This window comes from Ictidomys tridecemlineatus, chromosome X (genome assembly GCF_052094955.1).
Source record: "Ictidomys tridecemlineatus isolate mIctTri1 chromosome X, mIctTri1.hap1, whole genome shotgun sequence".
Classification (NCBI taxonomy): domain Eukaryota; kingdom Metazoa; phylum Chordata; class Mammalia; order Rodentia; family Sciuridae; genus Ictidomys; species Ictidomys tridecemlineatus.
The window spans coordinates 5224539-5252255 of NC_135493.1; the positions used below are offsets into that span (position 1 = coordinate 5224539).

General features: G+C 41.5%; 1 protein-coding gene across 1 annotated transcript; it reads left to right on the plus strand.

Moving 5' to 3' along the window:
* The first annotated feature begins 1823 nt into the window (after positions 1 to 1823).
* Ids (iduronate 2-sulfatase) lies at positions 1824 to 27717 on the plus strand. The gene is made up of 9 exons (XM_005325132.5): positions 1824 to 2105; positions 2767 to 2903; positions 3539 to 3716; positions 6638 to 6726; positions 10374 to 10574; positions 12169 to 12339; positions 17087 to 17213; positions 20475 to 20648; positions 23904 to 27717. Exons 1-9 carry the CDS (start codon positions 2000 to 2002, stop codon positions 24374 to 24376), a joined length of 1656 nt encoding a protein of 551 aa, XP_005325189.1. The 5' UTR covers positions 1824 to 1999; the 3' UTR covers positions 24377 to 27717.

A 27717-nucleotide genomic window follows, 5' to 3' on the forward strand; every position in this document is an offset into this window, starting at 1 on the left:
CTTATTTGCCAACTAGAAATGAATCCACAAAAAGAACTGAACGTAGTTTTAGAAGCAGGAACTGTGTTTACCTTTTTGCCTCATTCCCTTCTTTGAGCATCCTGGGGTTTATAGAATTATTAGTTTTTTAAATGACTTTCAATAAGGGCGAGAATGATACAATAAGACCCTTAGCTTGTAGGCTCAAAGGAAGTGCCTATTGCTAGTAAGAAGGTATTACAGATGATGAAGAAAGAAAAAAAAAGGTAAGAAAGCAAACTTTCTAAAGATCTATTGGAGTTCTTTTTGTCACAGTGTTTCCTGAATCATTAGGGCTGTTGTTTTAGAAGGGACCGTGAACTGTCCTCAGTGAAGGAAAAGTGTTAGGATGATGAGGTATAGCTGAAGTGTCTAAGATCTGGCAGTTTAGGCCCTTGGCTAGAGCTGACCCAACCTGAGGATCTTCTTATGCTTTGGCTTGAGGACTGCAGACATAGACTGGCCCTTCCCAAGGAGAAACCTGCAAGGCTGCAGTGTGAAAAGCTATCAGTTCTTGTGCCTGAAACAGCAAAGCAGGTGCATTAGCAATGGCAGCAAGGCATGTGTGATGGCCATGCCCTGGCTACCTTCTGAGGAGATATGCCTCTCAATGGAGAGCCACCTTGTCCTCCATTTCCTGGCTGTGTGTCCTTGATCAAGTGATTTAATTTTAATTAAGTTTTAATTTCTAGATCCATAAATGGGAATGTTACTAGCATCTAGCTCATGGTGTTGCTATAAGGAGAAAAACTATTGCTTTTAGTTTACCATGGTGCCTGGGCTATAGGAGCCCCCAATAACAAAACTAATACTTCTGCATTCATGCATTCAGGAGAAGTGTCTGGTTTACTTAGCATTGAGCTAAGTTATCTTACTAGAGGATTGGAGGTAAGTTAAAGATGGAGGGTCCACTTTTCCAGAAGCTCTGAGTGCGGTAGAGAGAGGCTTACTGTCTGTCCTGACTTTCAGCCAATGTGGACAGTGAATGATTTTTGCTACAGGGCATAAGACTCACATTCCTCAAATCTCCTTTGCACTCTGCCAGCTGCTTTCCCCAGGCCATCCACTACTGCTTCTATGCCATCTAACACTGGCAAGCATGTTCCCCCCAATTGCTGCTCCCTCTGCTTGGACTATCCTTCCTGTGACAACAATGGGGCTTGCTCCTTTCCTGTAAGCTTTTGTTTAAATATCATTTTCCTAGTGAGGCCCTGCCTGGCCACTGCATAGAAAATAACAAGCACCCTTTAGCCCCACTTTTATTTTTTCCAAACCAGGTATGCCCACCAACATTCTGCATGTTTTTTTTTTATTTGTTGTTTTAAGCTCTATAATGGCAGGACTTAGAACTCCAGCACTACCAACAGTATCTGGTGTATATATTTGTGTTGCTTACTAAATATTGAACAAAAGAATAGGAAAGAGGATCCTTATAGATGGAGGAAGGCGGTTCTCAAAAGGACTCATTGAAGAACAGTGTTGGGGCGGGGCTGTAAGGAAAAGTGTGACATTCATACAGAGATGGGGGAAGTGCGTAGCAAGAGCAAAAGCAGAGAGAGGCAGGAAATTGCTAGTTGAGGACAATATTTGAGTCTCAAAACCTTCACAGCACCTCCAAAGATTCTCGCAGCTGCTGTCTACTGAGGCCTGTGTTGACAGGTCTGCTGGTCTGTGGATGGGCAAAACCAGCAGGTAGCTGGGAGGCTTAGGCTCTGCCCTTGGCCCCGCCTACTGTGGCTGGGATCACGGGATCACTCGCTGGGATCTCAGGGCCTCCCAGCTGCGCGGAGGGTGGGGCAGGGACGAGGCGCGCAGGCGCACTCGCACTGCGGCGGTAGCCGGGGCCTCTGGGCCCGCGGCGCCCCGCGCGTCGCGCTGTCTTTGCTGGTTCCCAACAAGGCACCTGTGGCGGCAGCGGCAGCAGTTCCGCCTTCCAGCTTCAGACTGTCATTGCTACCCTGAGCTGCTACGCGGAAGCAGAATGCTGCCGCCGTCTCCGCCGGGCTGGCGCCTGCTCAGGCTCGGCCTGGTCCTGGTCTCCATCGGCACCGTCCTCGAAGCCTCAGTGCAGGCCAACTCTGCCACAGGTGCTTTCCGCACCCGCCCTCCCGCCTCCCTTCCATTCTTCCCTCCTTCCCGGCTCACATCCATCCTTGCCTCCCTCTCCCTCCTAACAGTTCCTTCTAACCATCCATCTTTCTCCTATTTCTTAGCCCCCTCCCCCATTTTCACTCCTTCTAACCTTCCATCTTTCTTTCCTTCCTTCATCTGTTCATGCCTCCATCCATCTGTTCTACCTCCTTCCCCCTATGCATCCTTCTGTTTTTTTCCTCCATTGTTCCATCCCTCCATTAATCCATCCTTTTACCTTCCTCTCTCCTTCCAACTCTGTCATTTCATTCTTCCTTTTCCTTCCCTTCCTCTATCCTTCCCTCTTCACATTCCTTCATTTTTCTCTTTCTCTCTTGCCTTCTATCCCTTCACCGATCCTTTCTCCCCTTAAACTCTGTACCCCACCCCTCTCTGTATTCTAGGCTTGAAATTATGGCCAAGCCCAACCCTACTACCCAGAATCCAGGCTTCCTCTTTACACCCCACTCCAACCCAGGCTGAGACACAGCCTTGATTGTCCCCATCCTAGCTGCATTATAAAGGTGCAGGGGCCAGGCTTGAGTCTCTCAGTACCACAGGATGAGGAGTTTCAGCATCCCTGCACATGACATCACTAAGCCCCTCCCTCCTGTGCAGGTGCTTTGAATGTCCTTCTCATCATCGTGGATGACCTGCGCCCATCCCTGGGCTGTTATGGGGATAAGCTAGTGAGGTCCCCGAATATCGACCAGCTGGCATCCCACAGTCTCCTCTTCCAGAATGCCTTTGCCCAGGTAAGTCTGGGGACTTCTAGTTAAGGAGGTGTGCCTCCTTGTGCACTGAGGGTTGGGGTCCCTTCAGCTACTGTTTGGTGGTACTGAGTTTGCCAGATACCTGCCTGAAAGAGGGAAGCATATTCTGGAAAATTGTGGTCCAAGAAATGTGATTATCCACTTAAGGAATCTTGTGCCTTCAAGGCCGCCTCACTTCATTGGGTGGAGGGTATCCTGGCCCTAACATGCTCAGGGCCTTGGCCAGCTCTCTCCTGGTAGGGGCGATGGCTTGGTACTATAGAATGCCTCCCATGGGCAAGGGCCAGCCAACTAGCCATGCATGGTAGCCCTCCTCCACGAGCCCCTTCTTGGAGCTGCCTCCAAGCATATTGCTCCCTTGGGGTGACTGGGGACACTGTCTCATTGGAAGATACAAGCATCTGCTTGTTTGAGGGGCTGACTTCTGCCTTGTCTTGCCAGGAGGATGCAATCTCTGGCACCTGGGTGAGGCCCAAATCCCACTGTGTGGCTTTGAGATCTGCATGACTCAGCCACCAGGCTGTTGCTGAGGACCTGGGGAGGTTGCTTGGTTACCCTGGAGATGGCAGACACATTATACTGTGATGATGTTGACCTCTGCTTCTGCTCCCTAACAGCAAGCAGTGTGCGCCCCGAGCCGCGTTTCCTTCCTCACTGGGAGGAGGCCTGACACCACGCGCCTGTATGACTTCAACTCCTACTGGAGGGTGCACGCAGGAAACTTCTCCACCATCCCCCAGTACTTCAAGGAGAATGGCTACCTGACCATGTCGGTTGGAAAAGTCTTTCACCCTGGTACTGCTCCATGCCCAAAGTCTGAGTTCTCTTGTTCTGTGCTGAGTGTGGGAATCCCCTGCTGGGCATGAGGCTGTCTCTGCAGACACCTTTTCTGCCTGGATGCTTACACTGCTGCCTTTCTAGAAAAACCACTTGTCAGCTTGGCTTCAGTTCTCAGTCAAAGTGAAAAGAGGGTAGAAAGAGTCTGGCTCCCTTTCAGAGGCTGGAGGTGGTGCTCTGGGGCCTCCTCTGGCTCCTCGGGTGGTGGGAAGGGCACACTGGGTGGGGAGGTGGCAGTGTTGGGTGTGAGTTCAGCTCTGGACTGACTCTCTGCCCTGTGAGGTCCCTGTCTGTGAAGGTGTGGGTGGGGCATGCACATCTCAGGAATTTCTTTGTGAATAGTACTGCTGTGTTTGTTTGTGTGGTGAAGGTACTGTAGTTTGCTGTGTCCTACTTCCCACTCTCAGTGACCAATGTCAGAGTAGGAGTATAAGGTACCACCCAGAACCTGTAGAGTGCCAGGGACCACCAGTCCTGACTTGGAACACTGGTGTTCTCTCTCTCATTCTCTTTTGGTTTGGGGGATTGATCCCAGGAGCACTTTACCACTGAGCTGTATCACCAGCCCATTTATGTTTTTATTTTGAGACATGGTTTCACTCGATTGCTTAGGCCTCACTAAGTTACTGAAGCTGGCCTTGAACTTGGGATTTTCCTGCCACAGCCTTGTGAGTTGCTGGAATTATACACGTGCATGCCTGGCAACACAGGCTTTAATGCCACAGGCTCTCATGCCAAAATTAAAATGATGAGGGCCTAAACAAAACTATTTTTATTTGTAGAAACAATTAATGATTGACAAAAATGGAAAATGTAAACTAAAGAATATAGATCACTTTTGATTTCGGCATCCCAAGAGAGGCTGCATTTTAATGTTCTTATTTTGGGCATATTATTTTTTCCTGATTTAGCTTGTATATGCATTTTTATATCCTGAGTTATTTTAAACATTTTCCCATAATGTTTTCTAAATGTCATTTTTAATGACAGCATAGCAGTCTAACATACTGTACTATTTTTTGTACCACTTTTTTTTTAGGTTTTCATTGGGATGACCATCTCTAGAAGCAGATTGAACTGCTTATTGGCACTAGTAAGAGGATTTTGGGCACCTGGGTTCTAGTCTCAGCACTACTACTTCTTAGCTTTATGGCTTACATTGGAAAATTGTTTATCCTCTTTAAGCCTTGGAATCCTTATCTAAAAAGCTTAAGTTAAAGCTATCTTGACCTTCCCAGAGGAGTATCCCAATGTAGGTAGGTTGTAAGTATGGAAGGAAATTGAAAGCAAGAGCTCCATAGGGTTCGTAGTACTTTTCATGGGGCAGGGTGAAAATGTGAACATTTGCAGTGGCTTTCTCTGTGTACCAGTTATATTAGCAGGCTTGGCAGTCTTCTCCCAGAGACTAGTTGGCTAGTCTAGATTGGGGATAGCATTAAGCTGGGCTAAGTCAGGCCCATTTTGAAAGTAAATCTGCCATGAATCATATTTTCCAGTCAAAAGTTCAATATCAGTCAGTTTCTGCAGTTTGATAGTCACATCACAATGCTCTTTGCCTAAGGGCAGCTGGGAGGGAAGTTATACTTTTGGAGAGAGAAGGAAATACATCAGAGGCAGGAGATTGGGCTTCTGGAAGGAAGGCCAAAGGCCTGAGTGGAATTGCTTGGCCTCCTTCCTTATGATTGGCTTTGGGCTCTGAATGTGATGCCCAACTTAGATCCCAAAAGCTTGCTTGTGGTCCATTGTTAAATACATTTTTTCAGTGGGGTCTGTTCTCAACACCTGTTCTATTAGAATTGGGCTTGCTCAAGGATGGCAGTACCCACCACTGAGTGCCAAGTACATGCCATTTACTATGTTGGCCTCTAGCATAATCCTCTCAGTAGCAAACAAGGTATATTTTTATCATTTCCTGAAGAGGAAATTGAGGCTTGCACAAGTAGTTTTCCCAAGCAGGCATAGATGCTAAGGTACAGTGTCAGGATTCAACCCCAGGTCTGTTAGCCTCCTGTGTGCTCTTTTCACCATGCTTTTTGTGTCACTGGGCCCTTCACCCAGCACCCCGCCCTCCAGTCCTGTGTCCTCTGGTGCTCCTTGTTGAAGCTCCAGTGTTCTCCTTTGCTAGGGATGCCCTTTCTCCCATGGTCTTGGCTGTGATGTCCTTTCTGCTCCTCCTGGATAACCACCACAGGTGTCACTTCCCTTCAGATCCCTTGCAATCCTTGCTGACTTCTAAAGACCCTCCTTGCCAACCTTCACCAGACCCACATCACTTCTGTGTCTTAGGGCTCCCTTTCAGAGTACTTCAGTACTTTTGTCAACTGTCAGTCTGTCCTTTGGTAGACTGTAAGCTTCTAAGCTTAGGGGTGGGTTTGTGCTTCAAAACTGAGCACTTGAATTTGGAGTCTGAAGGAATGGGTTTGAGTTCTAGCTTACTTACTTGATGTCTGATTGGCACTGGGCAAGGTACAGACCTCTGAGCCTCTCTTTTCCTATTTGCCTCATGGTGGGGAGGTTGCTCTGCTACTTCCTACAAAGGGTGGGGAGGGGCTCCAATGTGGGTTTTAAGGAAGTGTGCTGCTGTAACAGCCTGACTGATTTTTTTCCTTGTGAATCACTTCCACAGAGCCTACTACAAATCTCCAGGTATTCTGGACAGGAAGTCAGACATTCCTTATTTAAATGGAGACCTATATAGTTCTTGTTGGTGGGATATCTCTTTATCTCACCTCAGTTCCTTAATTTTACAGAAGAGGGGACTGTGGTCCAAGAAGGAAAGTTCTACTTCCCCAGTTTTTACAAAATTTTAATTTTGAAAGACAAGGCACTAAAAACCCTTTATATTTTATTTAACAACTTTCTTTTTCTCCTCCTTCAAGGTATATCTTCCAATCATAGTGATGATTCTCCATATAGCTGGTCTTTTCCACCTTATCATCCTTCCTCAGAGAAGTATGAGAACACTAAGGTAAGGTTATGAAAGGGTCACTTATCTGGGGAGGAAGCACTCCTTATTCTTCTAAGCTGGTTTTGACACGAGTTTTGTGGGTTTCACTTATGTTAATGTCTTGTCAGAGACTAAAGTTGGCATTTTTAGCATTAGGACCAATGGGAGCAGTGGCTTCATTCTAGAAGCTGATAGGTACTCCTTGTTGTAGAACCTTAGGCTGTAGTGTGTCAAACTCACTTAATTGCTCCTTGACACTTACTCCAGATGAGGCTCTGAGCTAAGGATTATAGAAGGTACTGAGACATGAGAGGGAGAAAGGAGATAAGAGCTCTAAGAACCTAAGGTACAAAGGCATGCTGTCTGTATGCCTGTCTTGGGCCTAGTGCAGGTGTTCAGCTGCTGAAAAATCCAATAGAGGTTTTAACATTTTAGAGCATTAAAGAAAAAGAATCCTCAATGTATAGGGCAGAGCTATGAAAGGACACAGGTCTTTGAGATGGGGCAGTAGCTGACATAGCTCATGGGTCTTTGTGATTTGGAAGTCATGATCAAAACAGACTTTGGCTTTGTAGCCAGTGTGGCTGCTTTGGAAAATGAAGTGGTTTCATTCTGTGTGTGGTAAAGCTAAGGATATGGAAATTCCTTGAACTGTTACCTTATCTAATTAATGTGGACCCTATTGCTCACAAGCCTAACTCTGTCTTTGAAATTTAAGGTTTTTTTTCTTATTGAGGCATAATTCATATACCATAAAAGTCCCTTTTATTTTATATTATTTATTTTTACAGAACAGGGTATGGAACCCAGGAGTGCCTTACTACTGAGGTATATCCCCAGCCCTTTTTATTTTATTTTGAGACAGGGATTTGATAAGTTACTGAGGTTGGCTTTGGATTTGCCATCCCCTCCCTGCCTTAGGGTCCTGAGTTGCTGGGATTACAGAAAGAAAAAAAAAACTGTCTCTTATTTATTTATTTTTTGTTTTTTTTTTAAGCTTTTAATTGATTTTTTAAAAATAAATGACTGTGGAATGAATTACAATCCTTAATACACATATATACCACAATTTTTCATATCTCTGTATATAAAGTAGGTTCACACCCAATTCGTGTCTTCATACATGTACTTTGGATAATGATGTCCATCACATTCCACATTCTTGCTAACCCCTGGCCCCCTCCCTTCCCCTCCCACCCCCTCTGCTCTATCTAGAGTTTGTCTATTCCTCCCATGCTCCTCCTCCCTACCCCACTATGAATCAGCCTCCTTATATCAGAGAAAACATTTGGCAATTGTTTTTTTGGAGATTGGCTAACTTCTAGAACTAGTAAATGAATTCAGCAAAGTAGCAGGATATAAAATCAACACCCGAGGCTGGGGTTGTAGCTCAGTGGTAGAGCACTTGCCTTGCACGTGTGAGGTCCTGGGTTCTATCCTCAGCACCACATAAAAATAAATAAATAAAAATAAAGTTATCGTGTCCATCTACAACTAAAAAATATTTAAAAAAATAAATAAAAACCATAAAATCAACACCCATAAACTGAAGGCATTTCTGTATATCAGTGACAAAGCCTCTGAAAGGGAAATGAGGAAAACTACCCCATTTACAGTAGCCTGAAAAAAAATACTTGGGAATCAACTTAACAAAAGAGGTGAAAGAGCTATACAGTGTAAACTACAGTACCCTAAAGAAAGAAATCAAAGAAGACCTTAGAAGATGGAAAGATCTACCTTGCTCTTGGATAGGCAGAATTAATATTATCAAAATGACCATACTACCAAAAGCACTATACAGATTTAATGCAATTCCAATCAAAATCCAAATGGCATTCCTCATAGAAATAGAAAAGGCAATCATGAAATGCATCTGGAAAAATAAGAGACCCAGAATAGCTAAAGCAATCCTTAGCAGGAAGAGTGTAGCAGGTGGCATCACTATACAAGACCTTAAGCTATACTTCAGAACAATAATAACAAAAACAGCATAGTATTGGCAGTAAAACAGACTTGTAGACCATTGGTACAGAATAGAGGACCCAGAGACTTACTCACAAAATTACAATTATCTTATATTAGACAAAGGCACCAAGAACATATGTTGGAGAAAAAATAGCCTCTTCAACAAATGGTGCTGTGAAAACTGGAAATCCATATGCAACAAAATGAAATTAAACCCCTATCTCTCACCATGCACAAAACTCAACTCAATGTGGATCAAGGACCTAGGAATGAAACCAGAGACTGCATCTAATAGAAGAAAAAGAAGGCCTTAATCTTCATCATGTGGTATTAGGCCCCAACTTCCTTAATAAGACTCCTATAGTACAAAAATTAAAAGCAAGAATCAATAAATGGGATAGATTCAAACTAAAAGGTTTCTTCTCAGCAAAAGAAACAACCTGTGAGGTGAATAGAGAGCCTACATCATCAGATAGAGCACTAATCTCTAGGATCTATAAAGAACTCAAAAAGCTAAGCACCAAAAAAAAAAAAAAAAAAAAACCTAATCAATAAGTGGGCCAAGGACCTGAACAGAGACTTCTCAGAAGATGATATAAAAACTGTCTATTTTAACTCTTGTTTTTTTAGTGTATCTACAAAGTTGTATAGTTGTTAATCAAATCAATTTTAGATCATTTTCATTACCCCTGAAACAAACTCTGTTCCCATTACCAGATACTCCATATTTCATCCCAATCTCTGGCCTGTGACATCAACTAATTTACTTTCTTATTCTGTAGATTTACCTATTTAATATAAATAGAATCATATAAAATGTAACCACATATATCTAGCTTCTTTTATTTTAGGATAATGTTTTTGAGGTTCAACCATATAGTAGTATGTACCATTCTTTATATAAGTACATAGCATTCCATAATATCACATTTTTTTTTGTCCATTTATCACTTAGTGGATATTTGAGTTCTTTCCACTTTTTGGGTGTTAGGAATAATGTTGCTATCAATATTCACATATTTTTGCAGACATTTAGAAACATTTTCCTGGGTATATACTTAGGGATAGAATTGCTAGATTATATAACAAATATGTTTAAGTGTTTGAGGAATTATTGACAAACTATCTTTCAAAGCGGCTGTACCATTGTATACTTCTGTCAGCAATGTATGAGGGTTTCAGTTTCTCTAAATCTTTGCCAAAACTTGCTATTTTCTGTTTTTAAAACTTATTGCCATCCTTGTGGGTAAAGTGGTATCTCATTGTGGTTTTCATTTGCATTACCCTAATGACTAATTATGTTAATCATATTTCCATGTGCTGTTAGCCATTTGTATATTGTTTTGGAAATATGTCTGTTAGAGTCCTTTGCCCATTTTTAATTGGCTTATTTACTTTTCATTGTTGAGTTGGATATAGAATTTTTCCTATAATTAGTTTACTTGTTTTTTTTTTTTTTAATAATGAGTTATGGCTTGGAGATAGAGAAATAGCAGTAAGAAGCTTAAGTGCTGTGGATTTCTGGCTCCTGCCCGGAAAAGAGTTACCTCTCTGGTTTAGTTCTACTTCTGATATGCCTCTTCACTCTGTTTGACTAACAGCTAAGGGACTGGTGATATGAACATTAAGTCTCTGTATGTAACCTTCATGATTTCTTTTTCTTGTATTTAAAAATCTGATGTTACATAATTTTGTTTTGAAAGACATGTAGGGGACAAGACGGAGAACTTCATGCCAACCTGCTTTGTCCTGTGGATATAGTGGATGTGCCCGAGGGCACCTTGCCTGACAAACAGAGCACTGAGCAAGCCATACGATTGTTGGAAAAGATGAAAACAACTGGCAGTCCTTTCTTCCTGGCTGTTGGGTACCATAAGCCACACATCCCCTTCAGATACCCCAAGGTGAAGAGCTGGCTGAGGGCTGATCTAGCAGCTACTACAACTTTGTTATTTGTTGAGGAAGGGATTTGTGTAGTGAAGCTGGCTACATCCTGCCATCCCCAGTTACCAGGGATGCCTGATAGGAGCTACCTAGTATGCATAGTGGAGTGAAGACAGAAGTCAGATCTCAAGGACAAGTAGTCTTAGAAAACATGTAAGGATCTTACAAGAAATATTTGGCTTTCTACTTCTCTCCCCTGGAGGATTTTATTTCCTTTCATTGAACTCAATGTTCAAATGTTGGGTGGGATTATGATCATAGATAACTGAGCCAAAGCCACTAAAAACCTATAATAAGGGATAGTCCTCAGGACACAGTTCCAGGGAATTTGAAGCTCTCTTCACCAACTCCCTTTTCTTCTACCCCCATGAGCCTGTCAGATTAGATCCTATAACCACTGCATTGCTTGTTGGAACCTCAAATCCTGTTGCCTTAAATCCAATCACTTAGAGCATGTAGTAATTTCCTTTTAATAATCTTTTTCAGTTTTATTTATTGTGTTTTCCTTGGGCCTGAGCAGCTCAGCTTTTTTGACTTCTCAAAGACGGCCCCTTACTTGTAATAAGAGTAGAGACCAGAAGGTATATTCTTTGATGTTGCAAGTATCTTGTTTTGACTGGCCTAGGGTATCATGCCTTCCTGTCAGGAACTACCAACCCTCTTGATAGAATTAAGAGACTTGCCTCTTCTGCTGCTTTGCAGAAAGGAGTTCTCAAAGCTATCCTAGCCATGAGCCTTTGAAAGACCTGCTTATAAGGCTGGCCCTTGGTAGGCATTTAGGAACTTTGATTTTGGGAGTGTTGCCACCATTCCCAGAACTCATAAGTGTGGCTTACTATGCCTAAACTGTTTAGGCAAACATTAAGGTATACGCTGAACCCCTGGTTTCCTTTTGGGAGCCCAGACTTTTGGTGTGTTCCAGGTTGAGAGTGCCTATGTGATCAGGCCCAAACCACACTGGGTGCTGAGGCTTTAATAGACTTCCCTTTCTGGTAGCATTTTATACATGTTGTCATACACCTCATTATTGGGACAAGAAGGTGCATTCTATGTGACTTTTGGGGGAGAGGATTCTAGAAACTTGTTACTGTTTTCCTCCAGATTTTGCCCCATGAGCTTTTCCCCTTTGCTGATTGTATATGGTAATACACCATAGTGGTGGGTGTGGCTATATGTTGAGTCCTGTGAGTTATAATGAATTATTGGGCCTGAGAGTGGTTTGGAGAACCCAGAACACCTCAGCACACTTTCATGGGTTGGAAGTGAGATAGGACCGAAACAGAAGGACATCTGCCCACATGAGGGAAGAGATATACCACTGCTTGTTCCCTAGGAAATAAAAGTTGCATGATTTCATTGCTTTTTGCATCTCATGAGGGTGACCTAAGGCCTGACTTCAGGAGGGGAATGAGTACCTGGGGGTCATTAGTAAGCCATGATGTAAATACATCTCAGGCTTAGAGAAAAGGCCACATAAACACCTGAAGAGCCACAGCCTTGTGCCATTGCCAACAGAGTGACAACCTTGTGGCTCTGTGTTTGTTTTTCCCAAAGGAATTTCAGAAGTTGTACCCCTTGGAGAACATCACCCTGGCTCCTGATCCCCAGGTCCCTGATGGCCTACCTCCTGTAGCCTACAACCCGTGGATGGACATCAGGCAGCGGGAAGATGTCCAAGCCTTAAACATCAGTATACCCTATGGCCCAATTCCTGTGGACTTTCAGGTACCAAAGACATATTTCCAGAATGTATCAGGCACTTATGTCATTGGTCAATCCAATTTCTTCAGTACAACATCCACTACTCCATTTATAATGTTTTATTAAGAACTTTTATGCATGGTGTTGTGCCAAGTGCTGGGTAGGGCGTGTTCTGTAGGACATGGACAGTACTGGGTGAATCAAGAGTCTCCTGGCTAGTGTTTAAACTTTCAGAGAAGGGAGAATCCAGAGATTTGGTGACTTGCTACAGGAGGGATGGGGGAGAGGAAGGAGTCTGGTTCAATGTCCCTAACTCATGGAAGATGCTGTTTAATGTGAGTTACAATTCTTCAATTGTAGGATATGGGCAACTCGTGAGCAGCTCAGAATGCTCACTTTGCTGGTACTGGAGGTTCCCTCTGTGGGAAAGCCTGTATTGGCACCTGTCACTCTCAATTTGACTGGGTTAACTAGGTCTTGGCACAGAGGTGACTGGGTGCCATCATGGCCAGTGCTGTCCAGCTATGATGTCTGGTATCCCTTTGCCATGATTGGGGGAAGAGCAGCCACAAAATTAGAATTATCATGCTGACTGATTATCCACCATCTCTCCCACGTGAGTGCAAAAGACATGCTGACCAACAAATCTTTCCAGAATCTTCCATGTAGAGCCCTTCCTTTATTACATGAATGCTGAGATGGGTAGACTATAGTGAATGGAAGGAACATGTCAATGTTTTCAAAGCGTGTTTCTTGAAACACCTGCATCAGAATTTCCTAGTAGGCTTGTTGGATATAAGATTTTTGGGCCAGAATTGGAACCTGTAGATGGAGCCCCAAAATATACATTTCCTCAAAAGGCACATCAGTGATTCTGATGCACTCAGAGTCATCCATGTGACTCCTGAGTTTGCACAGCCAGAGTTTGAGGGGTAAGGGGTATATGCTCCTCAAATCTGTTTGATTCCTGAGTTTCCTTATTAGCAAGTGGTGAAAGTTTGTAAAGCAACAAATTTGACAGTTTGTTTATTTTCTAATTTTGCATTCTGGGTTCTGATAATGAGGTGGCTTAAATTGCAGCTCTGAGTCTATGTCTGGAAGCCTTATTAGTGACAGTCACTTAAAATGGACTTTGCAATGGACTGGGTGTCGGGATAAATACTTGGTACTGGGATGGGTATTGACATTTGTTTTGGCCATCTGCTTTGGCCCATATGGGAATCCAGTGGTGTCTGTCCCTTCTGTTGTCAGGTGAGGAGACTAAAGGCAGAGAAATGACACTGGCCTCACTGCATCGTTAGCATCATGTGGAACTAGGTCACCCCAGAGAAGTGTAACTAAAACCACATGGTTGGTTTTGTTAGTTCCAAACAGTGTGAGTTCAAATTCCCTTTCTACCTCATAACAGTTGCATGAACTCTGCAGAGTTACTTTATTTCTCTGAGCCTCAGTTTCTTTATTTGTAAAATGGAAACATGATAGGTGAAGGTTTTCTGCAATAATGCCAACTAAGGAGGTTTTCAGAGAGAACTAAAGGGTACATGTGGAAGCATCTAGGATAGTACCAATTACGTGATGAGTTCTCTTTGAAGTTTTTCAACTCCCTTCTTTATATCTGTGTCTGTTGGACAGGTAGCTGAGAGCATGACCCAGAGTGAACCCTGATATTCTCAGGACCTGAAGCTTTGGATGTTCATGTCTAAGCCCTGTCTCACTTCTCTCGTGAGCCTCTCAATTCTATGCTCTCGTCAGCTCCAGCCCTCTTACTCAGCCCTATGTGAGCCAGTGTCCTCAGGTGTTTGCCATCTCCCAGGCCTGCTCCTTCTTGGTCACCATACCATGACCCCTTCAATCTGTAGCTCCCTGCACACCTCCAAGGATTGCCGGAGTGTGGACTCTTCCTTGTCCACTCTGTCTAGGAGGCCTCTTGGCTTTTTTTCTTCCCTGAATTGCTAAGGCCCAGTAGCTCGCCACTTACTGTTCTTGCCAGCCCCTTAGCACTCTTTTCCATTCATCCTTGTCTCACATGTAGTATTCTGATCATGAGACAGTCCATAATGAGGGCTGCTGGAGAGAATCCATGAAGCCACGAGGCAGCAACGCACTCAGCTGCCCATGTGAGCTCTCTACTTGGCTTCTTTCCCGTGTTCAGTGAGTTTTCCCTTCCCATTATCTTTCCCTGCAGCCTCTATGTCTGCTCATGTCACTCACATCTTTAAAAAGTACCTTCTCTTTTGCATCTGCCTATTTCTCCTCTTTTCCTGCTTTCTCTCTCCCTTTTTGCCCTCTCTCCCCACTCACCTGCTCTTTGAGCAAGAGTAAGGAGTGGTCTATTCTACCTGTGTCCATGGCTTCCTGTGCATTTGTTCTTTTTATCTGCTTGGGCTTTTGCCTTCCCAACACACTAAGTTCTCTCACCTGAGTGGTCGCTGACCTTGTTAGTAAATATGATCCATCCTTGTTGTTCTTGACCTTACTTGAGCTCCGTGCTATTTTCTCATCGTTGACCAGCCTCATGTCTTCTGGAAGTTTTCATCTCCTGGGCATCCTTGCCAGCCCTCCTGGACCCCCTCTGCTCCAGTCTCCATGGCAGGCCCCTGTTTCTGTTTCCCCCCACTTATATGCTGTCATCCAGGGTCGGCAGGGTCGGTCTAAGTTCCCCTCTGTTCTTCCCCTTCTTATCTGCCTAGCTCATCTCAGACCTGCTGACAGATGACTCCCAGAAATACCCCTCCAGCCCAGGTCTTGCTTCTGATTTTCAGACTTGCATGTCCACCCATCTTTGAGAGCCATTCTCAGGCAGGTTACTGTGGAGACCTCAGCTGCATAGATTTCCATGTGGTCAGGCCACCACCGTGGTCTGTCTCTTCTTTCTCTTATATCTCCTTGCTCATCACATGCCTGTGAATCATGCCACTAGCTGAATGTGAACTCTAGAGTCACCCTTGGATTTCTCATCTCCTTCCTCTTCCTTGCTTATTCCCCTCCTCCACATCTGCTTGATCTCCCCAATTTCCTCTCAAATCTACCGGTTCTCTGGATCTTTCGGTACATCTTTCTGGTCTGGGTCTTGCAATGTTTTGTTCACTCAACAAATTGTTGAGTACTTCTTAGGTGTCCAGCAGTTATCTAGTGATGTTTGTTTAAAACCACTGGAATTTGTACTCTGGACAGTAGTTTTATTTGTACTCTTATTAACCTGCAGCTCAAATTGTGTCATCTCCTCACCTTGAAAGACCCCAGTGATTCCTTCCCTTGGCCTGCAGCCTGCGACTTCGGCTACTTGGAGGGACCTGCTAGGTCCATTTCATCTGGTCCTGGCCTACTTTTTCAGTGTAACTTGCCTCCCTCTGCCCTCCCAGATTATTCTTCAGCCCTTAGGATTCTCTGCTTTGTCATGATTCCACATCCCGCAGCCCCTGCTTAGAACATCCTACCCCCATTTGTCTGATATCAGCTACTTTTCTGCAATGTGAAATCCTCTCTGAAGCCTTCCCTAATTTTCCAAGCACACTTGAACACTCATTGTCCTTGGTCAGCCCTCGGCCCCACCAATAATCTATGTGTAATTATTTTTCACTGGTCACATGGCTCAATAGAGTTGAGAACCATGCCGGTTTTTTTATTGCCTAATCTCAAGGGACCAGGAGAGGAAGGAGGGAATACCCTTATATAGGGCAGAGTCATCCTGACTGGTGTCTCTGGTCTCCAGGAGGACTATAGTTCTCCAAGTTACAGACTGAAGACTGTCTACTAGAATGTATAAATAGGTCAGGATTCAGATTAATTCTTCTGGAAGGCTAGATGTGTATCTGTTCTCTTCATCACAAGTAGAGATTAGGGAAAGACTCATGACTGTTCTAACTTAGCAATGACAAGAAGCTGACAGGTCCAGATAATAAAATAGGGACCATATGTGCAAAAGAGGCTGTGGCTGATCTGATAAGTCAGCAGCTCCCATGCTTCTTACCCCTTGGTGAGGGGCAAAGGGGGATTCATCTTTTTCATTAACACTTATTAACAAAGCTGAAGGCGAGCTGGCCTAGGAGAGGCTGATGGCTCCTTTACTTCAGGGTATGACATAGCTGTCCCTAAAGTTTCTCCTGGGTTCAGGGACTGTGGCTGCTCCTTTCTTGTTCTTCAGTTGCTCTTCTCTTGCCTGATGAGAATTTTGGAGAAATGAGCAACACATGAAAGTCATAGCACAGAGATAAGCAATTGCCATCGCTTGCTGAGTGTGAAAGTGGTCAGAACATTGACTCAGGACTGTTGTTGTGGGTTAAATTATGACTCCTAGCAGATACACTGAAATTAGAACCAGAACTAGAAAGAGGCCTAATCCTCCTCTAGAACTTTCAGGCAGACATGGCCCTCTCTACCCCTTGATATCAGCTTTCTAGCCTCCAGAGCTTGGAGCCAATCCATTTATGCTTTCTTAAGCCATCCAGTTTATGGATCTCCTGGGACTCACCAGAATATGTGAGGGACACAGAAAGGAGTAGTAAATGGCATCCATCTTCCATGATCTGTGTGCTAAAATGAAAGCTAGTTCACTTAGAAATGAATTTTTGGACCTGCAGATCGTGTTGACTCAGTGGGTGAGGGGATGCAGAAAGTAGGAAAGGGAGTGCTATTTTTTAAAATGAGAGCATCAACAGAGGAATTGGGATTGAGAGAGATTCTCAGGTGGATATTATCTCTGTGTATGCCACAGCAATTAGAATTACACTCACTTTCATTATTGATTTATTTTTGTTTATTTTATTTGCAGCGGAAAATTCGCCAGAGCTATTTTGCCTCTGTTTCCTATTTGGATACACAGGTTGGCCACCTTTTGAGTACTTTGGATGATCTTCAGCTGGCCAACAATACGATCATTGTGTTTACCTCTGATCATGGTAAGCATTTTGAAATGCCCTGATGAGTCACTCAAAGCATCTCAGCTTTCCTGTGAAACATGCTTTTTAAAATTCCATATACCTGGTCATGTTCTTTTTGTGTGTGTGTGTGGATCTGCAGTAGCCTGAGTCCAGGTTCTTGGGTGCTTTATGATCAGATTATTAGTCCTGGGACCTCCATCTTTGATACTTGGAAGTGGAAGCAGGTATGGGGGGGGCCTGTAGTAATTTTTGCTTTATGCACTCAGCAAAAACCTTCCATTTGTGGGAAAGCTCTTCTAATCACCATTGCTAACCTTGAGGGTTGGAGGACTTTTAGGGTTTTTGTTGGGGGGTGGGGGTGGAAGAGAATCCAGAACAGTCTTGGCAGAACCCAACAAAGCCCTCAGATATGGCTGGTTTTGATATGTCTTACCGCATCCCTACTACCCTTTCCATCAAGAGACCAGGCTTCTCAACTGTTTATATCTCCTAAGGTTGTTTTCTACTTTTTCCAAATATAGAAATGCTCTTTAATTTGAAAAATGTGCTCTTTAATATGAAAATTTTTCAGCATGCCCAAGAGTGGAAAATAAAACAATAGCTTCCACATTTTCTACTAGTGACAGTCTTGTTCATCTCCTCCTTACCCACTCCTTCTAACACTGAATTTTTTGAAAAAATCCTAGATGGTTCTGTTTTCTAATCACTATTTCTAAAAAACAAAGCATTGCCTCTTTAAATGTAACCATAATACCATTATCATACGTAGAAAAAGAAAGATGGTTCTTCCATATCATCAAATATGCAATGATACAGTAGTAAATCATAGTATGTTCTCATAAAGAAAAAAGGACACGAAGAATGTAATACAGGGCCAGAATGCCCTATCCTGTTATGCTACCTTCCCAGGACTAAACAGGAGTTCCGATGTGTACCTTGTACTCATACATATATGGGGATATATGTATGTATGTAACATGTAACATATCATAAGACATAGTTGATTATACTATGTTTACTGTTATATGAACTTTTTAAAACATTTTTCCTACTTAACTTTGTCACAGAAAATTCTCCCTGTCATCTCTCAGGCCTGACTTTTCCTTTGTAAAGGTCTCTAGTGTTGTATTATATACAGAAATGCCATAATTGTTCACATATTCCTAATGCTCTGTCATCCACTTCTTACCCCACTTCTCAGTGTCTAGCTTACTCAGACATACTCTTTGCTCTGAGGCAGTTGCAGTTGATTATAGTAACCCACCTCAGTGTGCCTTCCTGGGATATACTGCATCAGAACCACCAGAGAACTGGTAAAACATGATGGTTTCTGCACATCTAATCAGGAACTGGCAGGTCTGAGCATGAGAATGAACTGGCTCCCATCTAGCTCATAATTTTGGGGCTGGCTTTTACTGCCTTGCTCTCATGCAAGGCTTCTGGGAAAAGAGCCAGAAGCCTTCTCAGTTGGTCCTTAGTTTCTTCTTCTTGGTGTCGAGCTGAACCCTTGGGACTCTCACAGGCTTATGTTCTCCTTTCTCAAATATTTGCTCCTGGCTATAGCAGACCAGAAAGAAACCCAGCACAAGACTGAGCAATGTGTTCTTGCAGTTAGGCAGTCCATAGCTATCCATTGAGTATTTGTCAAGTACCAGACCCTGGGCTTGGTGGGCTAGGGGGCTGTCCATGCATGGTGCTAGACAGCCTATCATGGCCAATAGGCCTGTGGGCTTTGAGTGCCATATTTGGGGATGCCACAGAGAACTTGGCTGGTGTACCTTTAGGACTACTGTATGTACCCCAGTTAGACTTCAAGGAGGTAACTCCTGAGGTCCCATTGCTGGGACCCCTCACTTTCCTGTCCCAAAGGCTTCTTGGACCTCATATTCTTGAGTTTCTGCCAATATAACCTGCAAGTTGGTGTCCTAGGAGCCTGCTGATAACTGACCAAGTCACCAGGCCTCATGGGTCAAGGCTACCTTGTCTTCCTAGAGAAAGTGGACATGTGGAGGTATAGCGCTGGCCCTCACCCAGCTCACTGAGCTCATGGACCATGGAAACTGATTCTCATTGACCTCCTTTAGAGTGCTTGAAAATCCCTACCTAACCTCAGCACTGTTGGCCAGAGAGAAGGAGGGAGAGCAGGCCAATCCTCCAACTATCTTACATGCTTAGAAACCTTGAGCATTTATAACAGACATGAAGTCTGCTTTGATTACTGATACATGAAAGGTTCTTTTCAATTCTGGGTTTTCTAGGAGAGCACTGTTGACTCAGAACATATTCCAGCCCTATTCTGTAATTTGTAGCCCCAATATCATCTGTAGATTGAGTCAGTGAGTTTTTGTGCTGGACTCTGTACCATCCTCTGGGAAAGTTTAGCAGATATAGCTATGATGGATAAAATACAGAATCATTCCAATGCTTTATTGAATCCACTCATAGCCACTTTCAGTGTCTTTGGTTGTTTTGTAAATACTTCATGAACAGTCTATATCATGAACAGTTTTTGTATCAAAAAAGATAGTACAAAAAAGTTTTATATTAAAAAGATAGGGAATTTCCAACTTGGAATATGTAAACTATTTTCTACAAGGGTATTTTAAATAAGTTTTAAGAATGCTTTTTAATCAGGGTTAAGGATTCAAAACTAAAGGTTTGCTTTTCTTCACATATGGTATGTCTTAAGAAATCTGCAAGGTATCCTTGTCTTATGCCACAGTACCATAGCCTCACATTTTGCACCTCCCAGATGTGTAAACCTGAGTTTCTGGGGTTATGAGTCAAGAGATAGATGAACATAGGACAGGGAAATGGTGACACTCTGTCTTTCAGGGTCTCCATATAGTGAAGAATGAACTGCTAATGATGTAGCTGATCAATAGAGCACATGAGGCCCTGTGTTCCATCCTTAGCATTAAAAAAAAAAAAAAAGCCTGTCTTGGCAGTTGGGACTTGTCTTCTTGGGGCCCACTGGTTCTGCAAAGCCCAATATGAGTGTATTTGTTAATTCCTGATTAAAATAAGATATTTTACCTTGGGAATTTAATATATATTTTTCCTTTTTAAATGTTTCATCATTGAGGATGTATGTTTGACTTTGAATAAAGCAGCATCAGGTGAAATCATCTTTTTTGTGGTAATTCTAGAGGAATTTCCTTGAGGTGATGAGGTTTTAGTTCTTTTGGCCTTTACAACAGGAATTGAAATGATGGCTAAAGTATATAAGTTTTGATCTGATTATTAATTTCCTGTCATTCTGTGCTTTTTATGATCCAGGGTGGGCCCTTGGTGAACATGGAGAATGGGCCAAATACAGCAATTTTGACGTCACTACTCGTGTGCCCCTGATGTTCTACGTTCCTGGAAGGACAGCTTTGCTACCAAAGGCAGGAGAGAAGTTTTTCCCTTACCTTGATCCTTTTGATTCCACCACAGAGCTGATAGAGCCAGGTATAGTATATACAGGAGTGATATTGCCTAGCTAAGAGTGCCTTTAGTTTACATGTGAACCACCTCATTGAATTATAGGCTGTAGGCTCACATAGTCCCCACTTCTGGTGTATGTTAGAATTCCTTCTCAATATTGTTTAGTCTGCATGTGGTTCCTGAACATCTCTCATGCTGTGGGTAAGGGAGGATTGGTAGAGCCAGAACTGAAAAGTATGGCTTCTGTCCATGAGGGGCCTTGGAAGGAGGTAGGGCAAAGGAGCAGTAGCCCTCCCAAGGTAGGGAGGGCTGTTTTAAGGTGGCAACAGCATGCTACAGAGCATAGAAGGGGCTGTCCCCCAAACAGATCAGTGGTATCCTTAACCTGTATACGTTTGTCGTGGACTCGGCCCTTTTTAAAGGGAGTATTTTCCCTTTTGGCAGCTCATTGACCTAGTTAACCATTGGATCTGTAAAATTTACTGGGTGATTCTGCTTTGTGTCACGCAATAGTGAAGGGCAAGCTGACTTCGGCTTTTAAGTGCCAGTTCTTCAAAGCTTTGAAACCAGATATCCTTTCTGCCCATATGGGGTGATTTGTGTGGGTTCGTTCCTGTGCGTTTTATCATGACTTAATCTACCTGGTGCATTTCAGAGGTAAATCATGCACTTCAGATGCCATGCTAGTCTTATATGCTCTTTTTGGAGTGTTTTTTTTTTCATAAACTGTGCTAAGCCAGGCTCCCCATTTTGGGACTTACATATTTAATCCATCTTTAGCATCTAAGCCTTGTACTTTATATTGATTCCTATTTCAATTTATCTTGGGATTCATTATTCTGGCCTTTCTGGACTGTGGAGTTTACTAATTATACTGCCTGATTTTATTTCCTGCACACTTAATTTTTGGGCAATGCATACTCTATCTTTTTTCCCTTCACTGAAAGGTTAAACAATTTCCAGTTACGACTTTAGCCCTTTGTTTGCTGGGAGAAATATTCTTACAGGTAAGACTCTTTCTTGAAACCTTTGTTGGGAGATAATCACCAAGTTGTAATTTCATGTACAAATGTGCTATCATCCATCTTATCTCTAGATTTTATCACTAACCTGTATCTTTTCTCTGAACTATAAATTTCATGTCCAATAGCCTGTTCTACTTGGCTAGTCTTTTATCCCTGGAGTTGAACATCTAGCTCTTTCACCTTAAGCCTTGCCTTTGACATTCTTTTCAGGAAATGACCACAAAAATTACAGAATCTTCTTAATCTTTCTTTCTCTCATATTCCATATGTGATCTGCAGTCCGTCAGCAAGCCCACCACTCTTCATTCAGAATCTGTTCCTTTCTGTTTCTCACCATCTCCTCTGCCACCAGCAGCTGCTTGCTGAAGGGTCTCCTTCCCTGTGCTATTGATACTCTAGAGTGTTTCCTTCTCAGAACACCCTAAGTGATCCCTTTCAAACTCAAGACAGGGGATGGGGCTGTAGCTCAGTGGTAGGACTCTTGCTTTGCATGCAGTGAGTCCCTGGATCCTGGATTCCATTCCTACCACCAAAAAAAAAATTTCACAGCAAGTCTTGCTACAGACCTACTCAGGAGCCTCCTGTGCTCTCATCTCACAAGTACATGTCCTCACAATTGCTGACAAGGATTTTAGTGATCTGATTCCTCCCTTTTTGACAAGCATCCAGGGCAGTTTGTCCTGTACAGTGTCCCACACACTAGATTTGTCTCTTTGTTTTCTCATAGTGAATATTTTTTATCAGAGTACTATATACATGTGATGTTGAATTCTGTTATCACAGTGAGGGGAATCTTATGGCAACTTGTGCCATTGTTAGTGATGCTCACTTTGGTCACTTGCTTAAGGTGATGGTAGCAGCAGCCAAATTTTGCCATTGTAAAGTATCTTTTTAAAAAACTTCTTTTTTCTTTTTATTTTACATACAAAGCAAGTATCTAGAAAATGAAATTAGGTATTATTAAACAATCTCTTAACTATCCAAAATGCCAGAATGATAGTACAAACCAAGATCAGTTTTAACAGGAATCAATGTAAGATGTAAAGATAAGTGTAGGATTTAAATTTTAAAGGTGGATGTAATACCTTCTCATGTTTTTGGATTGCCATTGAGAATAATAATAAAAAATATAAAACACCAGACATTGGTGAGGATGTTGAGAAATTGGAACACTTGTGTATTAGCAGCAAAAAATGTAAATGGTATAGCTGCTGTGGATAACAGACTGGAAGGTCCTCAAAAAGTTAAACAGAATTACCATATGACTGAGCAGTTCCACACCTAAATATATATACTGCACAATTGAACACAGGTATTCAAATAAAAATTTGGACAAGAGTATTCATAGCAGCACTATTCAAAATATCCCAAAAATGGGAGAAACCTGTGTCCATTGACAAATGGGTGGACATACACAATGTGGTATTATACCTTCAGTGAAATATTATTTAGCTTTGAGAATGAAGGAAATTCCAACATATGCTAGAGCATGGATGAACCTTGAGGACATTATTCTTAAAGTGAAATAATCCAGACACAAGGGAGAAAATACTATATGATCCCACTAATATGCAATATTTAGAGTAGAGAAATTCACAGAGATAGAAAGTAGAATGAGGGTCACAAGTTTCTGGGGGTGGAGAAATGGGGAGCTGCTGTTCAGTGGAGACGAGTTTCTGATGTGTAAAATGAAAGAAATTTTGGAGATGATGGTGGTGATCATGATGCATCAATATGAATATACTTATTGTCTCTGAACTGTCCACTAAAAAGTAGATATGATAATAAACTTCATGTTTTGTGTACTTTACCATATTAAAAGAAAAGATGGGAAAAAAAGGAAGGATGGATCAAAAAGTCATCCAGAAAAGGGCAATCTGTGGGGTGCCATTGTGAAACTTGAAATATTCTATTCCATCATAAACTTTTACCCAATAGTTAGAGCTTAAATTGATGAAGCTGGCCAGAATCCAGTTATTACACTAGTGGTTTCAAAGTCAGATAGTTTTCTAAAGTGCCAATAGGCTGAGGACCAATTTTGCATCTTGATGTTTTATTGGATGAGTATGTAGTGGAGGGTGAGGTGCTGAGTTGGTGGTGTTTCTACACTTCTTTTGCTAAAAATAAATGTTGAAAACAAACATACAAGCAAATAGAAAACATGTGGAGTCTAGACAGGTTCCTTAACTCATCCAGTCTGGTGTGGCAGGCTTCTATAATGTAACAAATTCAGCTGTGTCATTTTCTGTTTCAGGCAGGCAAACCACGGACCTTGTGGAACTTGTGTCTCTCTTCCCCACGCTGGCTGCACTTGCAGGACTACAGGTTCCGCCTCATTGCCCTGTTCCTTCATTTCATGTTGAGCTATGTAGAGAAGGCCAGAACCTTCTGAAGCATTTTCAATTCCATGATGTAGAAAATGATCCATATCTCCACAGTAACCCCCGTGAGTTGATTGCTTATAGCCAGTACCCCCGGCCTGCAGATTCCCCTCAGTGGAATTCTGACAAGCCAAGTTTAAAAGATATAAAGATCATGGGCTACTCCATACGTACCATAGACTATAGGTATACTATATGGGTTGGCTTCAATCCTGATGAATTTATGGCTAATTTTTCTGATATCCATGCAGGGGAACTGTATTTTGTGGATTCTGATCCATTAGAGGATCACAATATATATAATGACTCCCAACATGGAGAACTTGCTCAATCATTGATGCCTTGAGTTTTGCCACAATGGAGGGCAAATGTAACATGCTCCTTTTGAGCTGGTGAGAGGAGGCATTAGAGGTTGTTATTTTGTCATTACCCATAAAATTGGAAAGAACCAGAGTATGAGGTAATCAAAACATGCATCAATCATTTGGCCCAAGAGGATGTGATAGCCAATCCTTTTCATTTAGTCTTTATTAATTTGTAATTGTTAATTAGGTTGGGGCTGGGCTGAGCCTTTTTCTCTTGTTTAAAAAGTCCATAGTGTAGTCATTTAATAAGTACAAAATGAACAAACCAAAATTATATCATACTTTTTTATACCAAGGCCATACTAACCAAATAGTAACATATATATAATCAAGAAATAATTATTTGTGGAATTTAGTACATTTCAAAAAGTAACCATGTATCAAATTAAGTTCTACTCTAAATTCCTGATTTTTATACTTTAATAACATATCTTAGGTTTACCAGTATATTAAAAATATATTTATTTTAATATCCAATTCACATTTCTTTCTCAATTATAAAGTTAAATACTTATTCTAGAAGCCAGTACCTTAAAGTCTATTTTCAATTTTCTAAGACCACAAGGTTTCAAATTCCAAAGATAAAATATGCATTAAGTTATTAATGTGTTATTTTTAAATCAAATAAAAAACAATGCTTAGTAGATTAGAGATGTAAAATTCATGGGAAATTAAGTTAAAACTTTTGAGATGTTTTCTCAGTCCAATAATAATTTGTTACAGTGAAAATATTTAAACTACATCCATGGTTTGACTCGGACTCATTTAAATGTTCTTATTTAGGTATAATTGATTATAGATGTCCATTTATGTAGGTGGCAGGAAACATTCTATGTTTAATAACTTATTAAAGGAAACAGCAGTTTTCTTAAATTTGTTAAATTTTGTTAAATTCTGAGTTATTTTGAGGATTGTAGAAACTTTTCATTAGTATATAGTAATTTTCAACTCCCCCCAGAATATAGTTCCATATTTCCTAAATAAGAAAATAACCAGAAAGGCAAGTAATAGTTAAGCTTAGTCCATATTATCTTGAATAGAATATTTACAAGTTGTATTTATAACATTATGAGGCTGATCAAATATCAGAAGTCATCAAAACAACATCTTTCTCAGTAAATATCTAAAATAGTCTGTCTTGTATCAAAATGAGTAATTTTAGTAATTTTCTCTTTACAAATGGCTCACTCAGTGTTTCAAGGTAAATGTGAAATAAAATATAGCAAATTAGATTAAGTTACTGTGGTGCATTGAATTGTGACCAAAATGACAAGATATTATATTAAAATTATTGAAATTTTAAAGGCATTTTTAACTAATTAGCTTATGATAGAAATGTATATAACATAGTGATCTTCTATGCAGTTGAGTGACTTAGGCAACAATTTTTATTTAAGGAGTAAAGGGTTCTATTTATCTCTCCCAATTCCAGAATTTCACTCTCCTTTGGAAGCTTCAGCTTTTGTAGATGGTTTGCCTCAGCTTTTTCTTTCTCATTATTTGTCTTTTTTATTGCTCTCTTCGTGTGTACTAACTTTTATGATATAGTCTAGAAATCCTCTTGACATATTTGCAGTGTATTTAGCTCTATCTCCTACTTTACAGTTATCATGATAAGTTTTAATTTAGGTTCTCATTTCATATCCATTTGTAGCTCCTGGTTGGCTACAATATGTATGTTTCATTTTTCTTACTGATTTCCTGAAGCCCAGTTTTAGTATAAAAAATCTCCAAATTCTCCTCTTGATGAGTCCTAAGCTGAACTGTGCTGTCCACTTGGTAGCCACTAGGCATATGTGGCTATTTAAATATAATTTAATTTAAATGAAATAAAAGTTAAAAAGAAGATTCCCAGCCATACCATATTTCAAGTGCTTGCTAACCACAGATCTAGAGCATTTCCATCATGGCTGAAGGTTCAGTTGAACAGAGCTGTCCTGGATTATCTCTAGATTTGAGCTGGATTGCTGGCTGTTGGTGAGTTACTCCTGCGAGAAATTTCTTTATCCTAAACTTTCCCACAAAGACTTGTCAGGAGGTGAGCAAAGTATGTTTGGTTTAGGCGTAGAGTAAGTAGTGAGTTCACAGTGGTCTCTTCCTCTCCACTTCCATCACCATTGCCTCAGTCCTTCTCCCCTCTTTCCCAAGTAGTTTACCTCCCCTCCTCTTTCCTCCCCTTTTCCTAAAGGAATCCATGTGTCTTCCTAAAATCCCTCTTGCCCCTGCCCTTTGAGAACACCGTCAGTGCCTACTATGGGTCTAGACAGACCTCCGCTGAGCAGTCAGAGTCTTCCCTGGCTCCACGATGCCCCTGCCCTTGGCTGACTTTCCCTTGCCAGTCCCTGCCTCCCCCTCCTAGCTGTGGCCCATCCTCTCTTCACCTACCCACTCATAGCCATTTTTCACAGCCTGGCTCCTGTGCCCCTACCAAGAGGCTGAAGCTTTTGTGGATCTCTAGTGTGTTTTGGGATGAAATGAACACCCCTGAAAGGTCTTCTGTTCACCTTACTTTAAAAAGTGTGTTTTTTTCTAATTACAAATTGAAGTGTTAATTATAAAAAAAATTCAGAAAACAGAAATGTAGTAAAAGGTGAAAAAAAGTATGTTTTATCTTAAATAATCACTTAATATCTTGTCTTTTTGGGGGTATGAATTTTTCACATTGCTGTGAGTACACTATGTTCTTAATCATGAAATTTATGTTCTTACTTTTCCACTAACTAGTATGTGTGGTTATTACAGATTTTTGCAAAGATACTTTGTATTGCTGGTAATATATTTTATTGTGTAGTTTTATTGTAATTTAATCTTCTTTCAATTGTTGGAAACCTAGGTTATATACAGATTTTCAGTATTATAAATAATGCTGTGATGATCAACTTAGTGAATAAAGAATTTCTATGTATTTCAAATTATTCCCTTAGGAGAGTCTCTCAGTGCCAAATTGTCAAAAAACAAACCTATGTTCTCCTTTCCTAACTCTTTCGCTACCTTAGGGTACTAAAGTTAAAAATAGAGTCAGCAAGCATGCAAATAAAAAACATACAGCAAAAAAGCACTATTACAATAATAGGTGAAAGTGAAAGTGATATCCTGTTTTATCTTTTACTTCTTTATTGGTGACACCTTTATCATTGTTCACTCTGTATGATTGTTCGACACTTGGCATTTGCTGCTATATGAATTTTCCTTTCAATTTTATTTATCAATTTTACTTTTTAAAGTAAGTGAATAAATCAATATTTTCCTGTGTGATATTTTTCCTATTGAATACGGAGACCCCTTCCCAATCTGGAGTGAATAAATAGTCATTTTTCCTTGA